Source organism: Sinocyclocheilus rhinocerous, unplaced genomic scaffold (genome assembly GCF_001515625.1).
Source record: "Sinocyclocheilus rhinocerous isolate Xijiao unplaced genomic scaffold, SAMN03320098_v1.1 scaffold1229, whole genome shotgun sequence".
Taxonomy (NCBI): domain Eukaryota; kingdom Metazoa; phylum Chordata; class Actinopteri; order Cypriniformes; family Cyprinidae; genus Sinocyclocheilus; species Sinocyclocheilus rhinocerous.
Window position 1 is genome coordinate 148,418 of NW_015650319.1, and position 13,381 is coordinate 161,798.

The 13,381-nt window shown below is 41.1% G+C and overlaps 1 protein-coding gene across 1 annotated transcript in view; it reads left to right on the forward strand.

Annotated features, from left to right (window-relative positions):
• The window catches only part of LOC107711606 (mitogen-activated protein kinase kinase kinase 12-like), a 32,881-nt gene that overhangs the window by 2,854 nt on the left and 16,646 nt on the right, over positions 1-13,381 (forward strand). Inside the window, exons 2-3 of the mRNA XM_016516608.1 lie at positions 2,202-2,719; positions 2,796-2,979. Coding sequence (XP_016372094.1) covers positions 2,296-2,719; positions 2,796-2,979 — 608 coding nt within the window. The 5' untranslated portion in view covers positions 2,202-2,295. The remainder of the gene's footprint in view (positions 1-2,201; positions 2,720-2,795; positions 2,980-13,381) is intronic.

Consider the following 13,381-nt stretch of genomic DNA (forward strand, 5'->3'; position numbering starts at 1 on the left):
GCGGTGGATATTTGTGGCGGTCAATGTGGATATTGTGGATGAGTTCTTCTGTGTCATCACGTTCTATTAGTTCTACAGCTTCAGTTTCTGAACTTTCACGCTTAGTAACACATACAGCTGTTCCCTCACCACAGTGTAACAGTGAGAAGGGACCCGTTTCAAACAGTGTCGCGTTCCGAACATTGTTTAAGCGACATACACCGGTATTGCGGTATTTTAAAAATTCATATCATAACAAATATAAACACCGGTATTCGGTATGAACCGGTATACCGCCCAGCACTACACAATAGCACAGGGCTTCTCAAATCTGGCCCTCGAGGTCCACTGTCCTGCAGAGTTTTGCTCCAACCCTAATCAAACTCACCTGCCTGTAGCCTTCTAGTAATCCTGAAGACCTTGATGAGCGTGTTCAGGTATGTTTGATTAGTGTTGGAGCTAAACTCAATCAGCCTGTATCTATGAAGTCACAGGCATCCTGGAATTGTATCAAAACATGAACATCAGCTTGCACGGATAAAAATGTTCCATGTGCAAAATTGATTTGACTTTGCAAATAATAGGCCTACTTTTTAAAAATTCCACATGCATACAAAATAACTTTTTGTGCGCTCTGTTGTGTGCACAGATTTGTGGCACAAAATAAACACCATATTGGACTTACCTTACTGTGTGATGGTAACATCACACAAAAGCAGATGTTTTTGATTAGCAGTGGCGTTGTAGAAATGCTCTGTCCACTGTTAACCATGAGTACTTTATTCAACAAGTTGGTGACTGATAACCGTGTGTAGAATTCAGCTGGTCTCAATTCATATGATCTCAACATGTCTGACCCCATGCAGAATAAAAACGCTTCTATTATTCAGGCTACTGAAATAACTCTAACCTTTGGCTGGTTGGTGGAGAGAATGGTGTTGGAAGGACTGAGTTAACTTGTAAATGTTTGATTTTTACCCTTTACAACTTGAATTTGTTTGAGAACACTAGTTATGGTGCCTTGGCAATCTGAAAGCATTTTGCTCAGGCGGTTCCTACATACCTGGGGCCAGTTGCATAAACTTAGCCTCTATGTTAAGACAATGTCTTAAGTATGATTTTGACCAACTAGCGGTTATCCAAGGGGTAATCAGTCATATTCTGGAATTCAGCTTAGACTAATCTATGCTTTTATATAATTGAATTTAAAAAATGATGACAAGTTTTAAAGAAAAAAATTTGATAACTAGACTAGTAAGACTAGTCTACAAGTTAGACCTTTTATGCAACTGGCCCCTGAATGCATCCTTGTGTTGTTGGTATTGATCCACACGTGTGATCAGTCCACCATAATCACTACATCTCTAATATACTCTGGTATTTGATTGCCATTCATATTAAGCAGTAAGAAGAATGCCCTTTCACAGTACTTACCTCCGCCTGCTCCCATGAAGCACTGATGTATGTCATTCACAATGCTTCTTGGGGACCTTCGTCTTTTTGTCAGATTTTTTGCTTCAAATCAAACTTTACCGTTATTCTCCTTGTAGCAGGCTGGTTTGATTCATGGCTTATAACTCTTTAACGAAGAAGAAGTTTTTTTAAAAATTCCAGTCGGAAAATTACTTCCAGAACTGGAAAAATGTGCGGCACTGTAGTACACAATAGTAGTGCTGGGCGGTATGACCAAAAATTTATATCACGGTATTTTTCCAAATTATACCAGTTTCACGGTACATGACGGTATATTTTTTTGGTGCATGACCGGGTGTTAACCATATTTTCTATTGATTGAGAGGAAATACTGCAGTATAATGACTTAGAATGCCCTATTTTACATAAACTTAGCCTCTATGTTAAGACAATGTCTTAAGTATGATTTTGACCAACTAGCGGTTATCCAAGGGGTAATCAGTCATATTCTGGAATTCAGCTTAGACTAATCTATGCTTTTATATAATTGAATTTAAAAAATGATGACAAGTTTTAAAGAAAAAAATTTGATAACTAGACTAGTAAGACTAGTCTACAAGTTAGACCTTTTATGCAACTGGCCCCTGAATGCATCCTTGTGTTGTTGGTATTGATCCACACGTGTGATCAGTCCACCATAATCACTACATCTCTAATATACTCTGGTATTTGATTGCCATTCATATTAAGCAGTAAGAAGAATGCCCTTTCACAGTACTTACGGCTTGTGTTGTGATTGCTCTCTCCAGGTGTGTTGACGAGCAGCACTGCTACAGAGTGAGTGAGGGCCACTTTTCTTAAGGGTGGGTAACGCAGTGGGCTACCCTCACCCCTTCTGCACCCATGGCTTGTGTCCATGAGCAACACGCCCCTTCCCCGTCCCTCTCAGGGTTCAGCTCCCCGCTCTCCGAACCCCCCTTCTGTCGGCCCGATTCGGAGGCGCCGGCGAGCACGCCAGACACCGAGCTCACCCCGACCCAGTGCGTGCTCCGTAACGTGCTCTCCATCGACCCGGTGGGGGGCGGCAGCGGCACTCACACCCACAGCAACAGCCCCACCCTGAGCGACGAGCCCACCAACTTCTCCAACAGCGTGCTCAAGCTGCAGGAGGGCGGGGCCGAGGGCGGAGTCATGCGCAACCAGTCCGACAGCTTCCGGCTACAGGCGGGCGGAGGAGGCTTTCTGGAAGGCTTGTTCGGATGCCTAAAGCCAGTGTGGACGATGATCGGGAAAGCCTACTCGACAGAGCACAAGCAGAGCCAGGAGGGTGAGTACGGCAGTCGGAGAGCAGTCGGGGTGTTTCAGTGTCGTTTTGGACGGAGATAATGGAATGTCTCTTCCAGACTCCTGGGAGGTGCCGTTCGAGGAGATCTCCGAGCTGCAGTGGGTGGGCAGCGGGGCGCAGGGTGCCGTTTTCCTGGGCAAGTTTCATGGTGAGGACGTGGCTGTGAAGAAAGTCCGAGACATCAAGGAGACTGAGATCAAACATCTGCGCAAGCTCAAACACCCCAACATCATTACCTTCAAGTAAGTGAACACACACCAGCATCACGCTCAAGACTATAAGTAGCGTATATTTCAGAAAATAAGTCGCCCTTGAGTATAAGTTGCACTGGGCCAAAATTGCATGGTTGAGAGAAAAAAAAAACAGATAATTTGCATCGGTGTATAAGTTACATGACGCATGCTATTATTATTACATTCAGAAATAATGTAAAGTATCTTAAATGAAATGTTTACAAACATACACATTATAGTGCCATTCCTTCTAAACAGGAGTTAGGCTATTATAAAAGAGCAAATTTGTTTAAAGCGAAACCAGTGTTGGGCTCATGCACCTCTCGCATTCAGCACAAATCCAAATGTTTCCATACTGACGATGTAGCCTAACATTTCCTTGCTAAACTGTTTTTTATGTAAACAATGTTTGTACTTCACTTGTGTCCCAATATCCATGTAAAACATCAACCTTCATCATCCTTAAACTGAGCCGTGGAACCTTTTCTATGTTTGGTTGACTGCATTTTAGCTTTAAGATGAATAGACTGTGATGTCAAGTTAGCAATGCTAGAACTGTTGTGTGCATGTATTTGTGTGCGCTTTGCTCATATTTTGTGTGCTTAATGTTAAATGCATCGTATAAGTCACAATATAAGTTGCAGATGAAAAAAAAACGACTTATATTCTTAAAAATATGGTATGTTTAGATTTAACTTTTTAAAATTTGGGCTTTTCGTTAGTCCAGATTTTGTGAGGCGCGACGCGACAAATCCATGACAGTAATCTGATGCCGCGCTATATTTCTGATGAACTCCAGCGCTCTGACACAAAGGACCATTTCAAATATTCATAACATATTTTGTGTGCTTAATGTTAAATGCATCGTATAAGTCACAATATAAGTTGCAGATGAAAAAAAAACATGACTTATATTCTTAAAAATATGGTATGTTTAGATTTAACTTTTTAAAATTTGGGCTTTTCGTTAGTCCAGATTTTGTGAAATCTAGAAAACATGACTTTGTCTTCATCCAGCATGTATACTACTTAGCGGTGGGTGCTATATCGGTATGAAAGTGACTACCGGTGTTATGTTGTTCCATGATATGGATTTTGCTATACCGTGGATACACAGAGCACAGCCTTCTTCAGTTCATCAGCGAATGATTGGCAGGATAATTTAAGTGCAAACCTCACCCCGTAGCCGATTTCACTGGTCAACTCAATCATGTGGTCGCCTGTTATGAATTCAGTTCAGAAAAATCATAGATGGGTCCAATCACGTGAAACAGTATCACTGTCTATCAAGTGCTGCTGATGCTAAACTAAGGTTAAGGCTATGGTGTAGGTAAGGGTTAAGAACAGTATTTATTTCAGAGTTGTGTAAGCAATCAACACTGGGAATGACATGACCAATGAGAATCGGCTGCGGTTCCCTGATCATTACAAGACCAGGCAACAAAATTGTTGTTGAGTTTGTTGACGTGCAACAAACTCAACAAAGGCATGGCGTTGCACCCGTCCGAATCAAGTATTCAATTGTGCATCATGTCAGACAGATTAAAGGCCTTTCCACACTGAGCGTGATGCGCAAAAGTGAGGCGAATCGCCGACGAACGGTGCTTTCACACCGAACCGATTGTTCGCCTTCTGCTAATTCACGCCTGCACGCTAGGTGGCGACGCCATCATTGAGTGCTTGTAATAACTTCCGATTGTGATCTATAGACTAGTTGATTTTGATTAATAAGCAGACACATGCACTCTTTGTATGTTTAATAATGCTACACTGCTAATATTTGTCATAAACATTGCTATTAAAATACCGTGAGATGCATACAAAACACATACATAAAATATATCATCATAATCATATGTCTATTTGATTTCATATTTCATGTGTAGAAACTCAGCATAGTTCTCTTCTCTTATCCTGGATACTCGTCTTCGATGTTTATTTACACTGGTTTTCGAAACAGCGCCACCACTCACCCTTTTGTGCAACAGCAGCTGCTCCGGTCACGTGATCCTAGCTAAAATCTTATTGGACAGCCTGTGATTTCGCTTTGCGAAACTGAAAAGATTCGTCAGACTGGTTCGAAAAAAAAACATTTGCATTGTCGGTGCGTGAATGTTCGCGGTCTATGTGGAAGCATCCATAGAAATCTATTGTTTTATTCCAGCGCGTCACCACGTCCGATATTCGTTTCGCTTTTTCGCCTCAGTGTGGAAAGGCCTTAAAGGGATAGTTCACCCAAAAATGAAAATTTGATGTTTATCTGCTTACGCATTTTCGGTGCGCGAATGTTTGCGGTCTATGTGGAAGCATCCATAGAAATCTGTTGTTTTATTCCAGTGTGTCATCACGTCCGATATTCGTTTAGCTTTTTCGCGCTCAGTGTGGAAAGGCCTTAAGACTGTAGCTTGACTATGTAAAAACTCACTGTAGATGGATTATAACTCGATTATAACCGTAAACGTACTTAATGCATCAACACCCAATTCTGAAGATTCTCTAAAGAAATGATTGGAAACTCCCTGTCCCATGTCTCCATTTTGTGCCATAGTGAAATTAACATTTTATAAATTCCAAAAAGATTTTATTATATTACCACATCACCAGCTGGAGTGCCCTGGACATCCACCAGAGGGCACACCTCCCTACTACATAGCGATTCTATCCTGGACTCACAATTCTTTGCAGGTCTCGTCTGATGTTTGCCCCTCTGCCTTGTTTGTCTCCATGGTTCCCCTTGATAGTTACCATGGTGTTTAATTAGCTCCTCCCCCTTGTTACCTGGTTATCCTGTTTGTCTCTCCCTATTTATACCCTGTGTATTTGTGAAGTCTTGTTAGTGTCAGCTGCATTTCTGAGCATTCCCCTCGTTTCCTGTGTCTCTGGTTTTTGACTCCTTGCCTGCTCCCTGGATATCCCTTGCCTGTGTTTCCTGCTGTTTGGACTGTTTACCTGTATTTTGATTATTTGCCTAATGTCCAGTGTGGTGGGCACACCGCTGATGTCGGTGCGAGCGACAGGCATTCCGGCGGCCTCTGCGCTCTCAAGCCTGGCGACCTCAGAGGTTCTCCCACCCTCTGCTGCCCTTCCAGTAATGACGATTGCCATTTTGTGTGTCTGAGATACACTTTTCTGAGGTGGCAGAGCTCTCTCCGATCCACGAATCTGCTCCAGAGCCCGCTCCAGTCCACGAATCCGCTCCAGAGCCTGCTCAAGTCCCAGAGTTCAGTCCTATTTTGGCACCAGTCTGTGAGTTTCCTGCTTGTCCTGTTTTGACCACAGTGGTCACACGTGCCAGTCATGTCCGCTCTAGAGCCCGCTACAGTCCATGAGTCCACTCCGGAGGCCACATTTGAACTCACAGTCTGCCCTGTCATGGCCAAGGAGGCCGTCTCTGAGCTCTTCGCCTGTCTTGTCATGGCCAAAGAAGCCATCCCTTAATCCCTTGTCTGTCCTGTAATGGCCAATGAGGCCATCTCTGAACTCTCTGCCTGTCCTGTCACGGCCATGGAGGCCGTTTCTGAACTCTTAGCCCATCCAGACACAACCATGAAAGTTGTTCCTGAACTCTCTGAATGTCCTGTTATGGCCACAGGGGCCATTTCTAACCTCTCTGTGCCCTCTATTGCAGTTCCATCTGCTCCGCCTTGGTGGCCTTCAGATCCACCATGGTGGGTTCCAGATCTGCCTGATCTGCCTTGGTGGTCTCCTGCCTTGTCTGCTCCACTGTGGGGATCTTTGGTCCCATCTGCTCTTCTGTGGTGGTTGTCTGCTCCACCGTGGGAATGTTCAGTCCTGTTTGCTCTGCTGTGGTGGTCATCTGCTCTGCCGTGAGGATCTACGGTCCCATCTGCTGTGGTGCTCTTCAGCTCCTCCTGCTCCACCCTGGTGCTCTTCAGTTCTGCCTTGGTGGTCTTCAGCGCTGCCTGCTCTGCCCTGGTGGTCATCTGCTTGGCACTGGTGCTCTTCAGCTTCAGACTCTGCCTCAGCCTCCAGGCCATGGTCCACTCCATGGACCTGGCCCTCTAACCTGCCCCCCCGATCCGCCTCCACTCCACCTCCTTCCTGCACTTTTCTAATCTTGTTGGGAGTGTCTGAAAGCCCATCCTTAGGAGGGGGGCTATGTCACGATCGCCAGCTGGAGTGCCCTGGACATCCACCAGAGGGCACTCCTCCCTACTCCATTGCAATTCTATCCTGGACTCCATTTCTTACAATTCTTTGCCCGTCTCATCTGCTGTTTGCTTTGTCTCCATGGCTCCCCTTGTTAGTTTCCATGGTGTTTAATTAGCTCCTCCCCCTTGTTACCTGGTTATCCTGTTCTTCTCTCCCTAATTATACTCTGTGTATTTGTGAAGTCTTGTTAGTGTCAGCTGCATTTCTGAGCATTCCCCTCATTTCCTGTGTCTCTGGTTTTTGACTCCTAGCCTGCTCCCTGGATATCCTTTGCCTGGGTTTCCTACTGTTTGGACTGTTTACCTGCGTTTTGATCGGTTGCCTGTTTTGGACTTTGATTATGGATTACCCTCTAATAAAGCTGCATTTGGATCCTCATTGTACAAGTGTCAGAGCAGTGTTCATGACAGAAGACTTCGCTAACATGGATCCAGCAGTAAGAACCATCCATCTTCGTCAAGGTAACCGACCACACGAGGACCATATTAAGAGCTTTCTAGACATTCCTAATTTCCCCCAGACTACGCTCTCATTGATTTCTTTTGTTATGGACTCAATGAACACTATAAATCCCAACTCATCAGTGATGGTCCTCAAGGATCTCTGGCTGAATTTCTGGACTATGCGCTTTTGTTGAGTGGGTCCTCCTTTACTGTTGGGGAAATTGAGGAGGATGTTTCCCCTAAACATTTTTTTGATAATGGTTGCTAGCCCTGTGCTTTTATGAGCATTCCCCTCGTTTCCTGTGTCTCTGGTTTTTGACTCCTAGCCTGCTCCCTGGATACCATTTGCCTGTGTTTCCTACTGTTTGGACTGTTTACCTGTGTTTTGATCATCTGCCTGTTTTGGACTTTGGTTATGGATTACCCTCTAATAAATCTGCATTTGGATCCTCATTGTTCAAGCGTCAGAGCAGTGTTCATGACCAGCATGACATGCATTGAGCAACTCTCCAGCAATTTATTAGTAAATCAGAGTTCTTAATTGAAGGCTACTTCTGAGAGTATTTGCGTAAATAATGTCTTGGCAACCTGGGGTGTATTCCAGAAAGCAGGTGCTGTGACTTACCCAGGTATATATACTCAAACTCAAACCAGTAAATGGATAATCTCAACTTTCTGTTCCAAAAGCTAACCTGCTGTGGAGGGTTGTTTACTTCAGGGGTTTTCAGCAAATACAGTATGTGCCCTATTGATGAGGCTCCTGTGGGCATGACAGATTTCACGCAATGTTATAACATATAATTATTTATTTTTTGTTTGTAAAGTATTACTATAATATAAAGCAATTGTTGTTTTTTTTATGAGCAATTCCATTTTTCAAATTTAAGTCAGTAAGCATTTTGTAGAAAGATGGAGACCTGTCTGAAAAATAAATACACTCACTTTGTCCTAACAGTGATGATTTTTGGATTTATAAGGGGTAGATTCATGACGTCACAATGCGTCAGTGCTGTGTTACGCCCGTAACGTTTTAAAGATTAAGATCACAATTTAATTATTAATACAATTAACTAGAAACTTTCTGTACGAAGCCAAATTATTTCCACTCTAATAATGATCAACTTATATCCCTTCTTTGCTCTGAACAGCCATAATAATGCTAAAAAAATAACGTTAAAAATAAAACACTACCGATCAATTCTTTTATTTTGATCTACAGTGTAATAAAAGCAGAAAAAAAATTGTATGGTGCTTTACAACGGCACTTTTTTCTAAATATTTCTTGATCAAAATAGTCTACATAAATAAAAACACAAAGATGACACTTGCAAGTAAATTTATATTGGCTACAATTTAACAATTTACAGCCTATAATAATTTTATTTCACAAACAAATGAGGAAAATATTGTGCTTGAATATCTCTGCAGCTCTTCAAATGGGGCTGGGTTGAAATTATTAATTTCCTGATTTCAACATTTTTTTTTTTTAACAAACTGATATCAGTTATTAAATCCCAAGATTGATCTTTTAGTCCACACTGTTTTCAACTAATGTGCTATTAGGGTTGCGAACATTTCCATGGGAGCTTTGTCTCGGGAATTTTGGAAATATTCCAAGTTGGAAACTTTACAGGAATTCACGGGAATTTATGGGAATTTACAGGAATTAATTTGAATTATTTAGAAATTTGGGGGAATTCATATAAACTGTATATACAAACTTAACTATAAACATTTTGTTCATAAGCTGACATGCAAGCAAACTAATACATATTAAAAATTATATTTTTAACTTTAGATTTAATCGTAAGTAGAACTTTAATTAATTATTTCATTGAGCAACACAAAAGCATAAACGTTGAATGTAAAAAAAACATATTTCCTTATGTTTGCTGTAAAACGAACGCATTCCCCACCCTTCCCCTTCTAAAAAAAGTCCCATTCAAAACTGAAATGAAAGCATTTTCTCTCAAGCTTCTTAAGTCTCTGGTTTCTGCATTTTTCCTTTTAATCTATTCAGGTCTCAATGGCTTCTTCCTGGACCTCAACAGCATCCTCCATGTCTGCTTCCTCAACATCTGACTCGTCTTCGTCTTCGGTGTCACTGTCCAGCCTTGTCGAGGATGGCTCTGTGTCAAGCTCAAAGAGCCGTAGGTTTGCCCGGATGGCCACTAGTTTCTAGTAACTCTTGCATTTGTGAGCCTGTTGAGAACCTTAGTGTGTGTGTTCCCAAACAGTGACCAGTTGCGCTCAGAGGCGGCTGATGTTGGTGGAATTTGGAGGATGATAGAGGCTACAGGTGCAAGGGTCTCAGATCCACAAAGTCCTTTCCACCAGGCAGATGCAGATATGTGCTGGCACGATTGCCATATCCGATCCCATTCCCAAAGGCCTTGCTTGGTACGGTACTTTGCTAGACTGCCGAGAACTTTGCCTTCATCAAGACCCAGATGGTGAGACATGGCAGAAATAACAGTGTAAGCACTGCTGATCTCTTCAACATAGAGTATGCTTTTCTCATGCTTTGGGTCCAGCATGTATGCTGCTGCGTGTATTGGTTTCATGCAGAACTCTTGGCGCTTCTCCAGTGATTTGACCACTGCAGTTTCCTCTGCTTGCAGCAGCAGGGAGGTGAGCAGGACAGTTTGTATTTCTTCTTTGAGCTCAGCAAACAGACATTTAACATCTGACATGATGGCAGTATCTCCTTCTGTCTTGGCAATAGCTGCTGCTATTGGTTTGAGGATTCTCAGGCTGCTAGTCACTCTTTCCCAGAACACATCATCCAACAGGATTCTCTTGATGGCACTTTCAATGACTGCAGTCTGGGATATGGCCATCTCTTGCAAAGACTCCTTCCCCTCTAGCAAACTTTCGTACATGATGACAACCCCACCCCATCGAGTGATGCTGGGGAGCTTCAGTGTGGTGTTCTTGTTTTGTTTTTCTTTTCTCTTAGAGAGGTAGATTACTGGTGCTACCCGTTTGCCCTTCACATATTTCACTACTTGCTTTGCTGTCTTGCACAGTGTGTTCATTGTATTCAGTGCCATGATGTCCTTAAGGAGAAGATTAAGAGCATGGGCAGCACAGCCAATTGTTGTTATGTGAGGGTAGGTCTCTTCCACGTGTGCCCAAGCAACCTTCATGTTTGCAGCATTGTCAGTTACAAGTGCAAAAACCTTCTCAGATCCAAGGTCATTGATGACTGCTTTCAGTTCATCATCAGTGTAGAGGCCAGTGTGTCTGTGCTCTTATAGAATACTGTTTGAGGGGTGGTGACAATGAAGTTGATAATTCCTTGTCCCCGGACTTTTGACCACCCATCAGAGATGATGGAAATGCAGGGGTGTCTGAATCTGAATCATTTTCACATCGAATGGAAGCAGATGTACTCTTGTCTGGAGTTGCTTGTTTTGAGCTCTGGGAAAACTTTGGGCACTTGGTTATATGCTGCTGCATCTTTGTGGCATTCTTAACATAGGTCTTTGCACAGTATTTGCAGCTGTACTGGAGCCTTTTCTTCCACATTGGCTGAGATTAAATGTATTCACACATGAGATGGTGTGTGTGGCATTGTTCTGTAGAATAAGATTAGAAAAAAGATTGTAAAAACACTTATGCAATGCACAGATATATACATTTTAATAAACATTTTACAATTGATGCAAATGAATAGAAATAGGCTAGATTAATAAATACTTCTCAATCAGCATGCTTGCTAAAACAAACTATAACCTATTATATACAGTACCAGTCAAAAGTTTGGACACATTACAGTTTTCAATGTTTTTGAAAGAAGTCCCTTATGCTCATCATTCAAGCCTGCATTTATTTGATCACAAATGCAGAAAAAACAGCAATATTGTGAAATATTATTACAATTTAAAATAATAGTTTTCTCTTTTAATATACTTTAAAATATAATTTATTTCTGTAATGCAAAGCTGAATTTTTATCACTCCTGTTTTCAGTGTTATATGATCCTTCAGAAATCATTTTAATATGGTGATTTATTATCAGTGTTTGGAAACATTTGTGTTGCTTAATATTTTTTTGGAACCTGTGATCCTTTTTTCAGGATTCATTGATGAATAAATATATTGTTAGAAAAGATTTCTGTTTTTAATAAATTCTGTTCTTTTAAGCTAAGTCTTTACTATCACTTTTTATCAATTTAACACATCATTGCTGAATAAAAGTATTCATTTTGTTCAACAAAAAAAGAAAAAAATTACAGACAACTGTTTCCAAACTTAATAAATCAGCATATTATAATGATTTCTGAAGGATCAGGACACTGAAGACTGGAGTGATGGCTGATGACAATTCAGCTTTGCATCACAGAACTACATTATATTTTAAAGTATATTAAAACAGAAAACCATTATTTCAAATTGTAATAATATTTCACAATTCTACTGTTTTGATCTGTTTTTGATCAAATTAATTCAGGCTTGATGAGCATAGGAGACTTCTTTCAAAAATTATAAATAGTAATGTGTCCAAACTTTTTACCAATACTGTACTCCTGTATGATAATAGAAAACTGGCTAGCAAAGGTTGAAGAAAACCATCACAGCTTGAGCTAGCTAAATTGTCAATGAAATAGTGCTAACTAGCTTACATTTAGCATATCTGATTTATTGGCTAGCTAGCTACTGTATAAACACAGTTTTGTATTTTCTAGTTGAACTTTAATACCACAGATCAACTATATTTACCCAAGTAATGTCAAGGCTTACTTGAATTGATGTAGGGGGGGTGGGGGTGAATTCCCCCTTAAGTGACTAAGAGGGATTGTATGTGGGGGAATGTATTTTCTTAGATAGAGTTTTTTTTTTTTTAAATTTTTTATCTCACCTAAATGTTTGCTCAGTCAGTGTATTTGTTTATACAATGGTACATTTTTGGTGCACAATAGCTTACACACAGCACAAGAAAGTTTTAAACATAAATTTATGAAATTTATGTAATTTACATGACTACTCACCGAGATGAACATTTTTTTAATTATTTTGTGTGCAGGATTCAAGAAATTATCGGTGCATAGAGGATTGAACAGTGCATGTCAAGTCAAGTCACCTTTATTTATATAGCGCTTTTAACAATACAGATTGTGTCTTGTCCCAGTGGCCATCTAGGAGACAAGGTCTTCACTGGGGATCTGTCTCTGGGGCTCATCTAGTTGTCCTGGTCTCCGCTGACATAGAGGTGTGGCCTCAATAGCAGTGCTGTGTGAATGTGATTTGAGGAATACGCAGGGAAGAAATTCAACTGAAAATTACATTAAATCTGGTTGTTTTAACCAAAATTATGCAGCAAAATATTTTTTTCAATTACATTTAAGTACCCTGTTATAGGCTAACCTGCAATTTAGCAATTTCCCAGTTTATTCCCATTAATTCCCATATATTCCTGTTAATTCCTATGGAAAGTTTCCAGCCCTGAAAATTCCCGGAAGTTTGCAACCCTATGTGCTATAAAACTTCACTAAATCATAGCACGCCTTCCATCTTATAACCGTAAAAAGGAATTTTGACGCTCTTTAATGTGGGATGACAGATCGTCGCGCCTCAGTTCAAGCAGCAGTCCGGCACGCACATGACTGATCTCTTCCTCTTTACTACTAGTTATAGCACGAAGTAAACATGAATGAACATCAGAAGGTGTGTTGAAAGAAACAGAAAAACGTACTGAAATGTATCACATCTCAGTAATTCAGCCACAGAGAGAAATCATAAACAGCTTGTACAGCCAGCGTCACATTGCCCACCTCAGGAGAGCCATTCAGT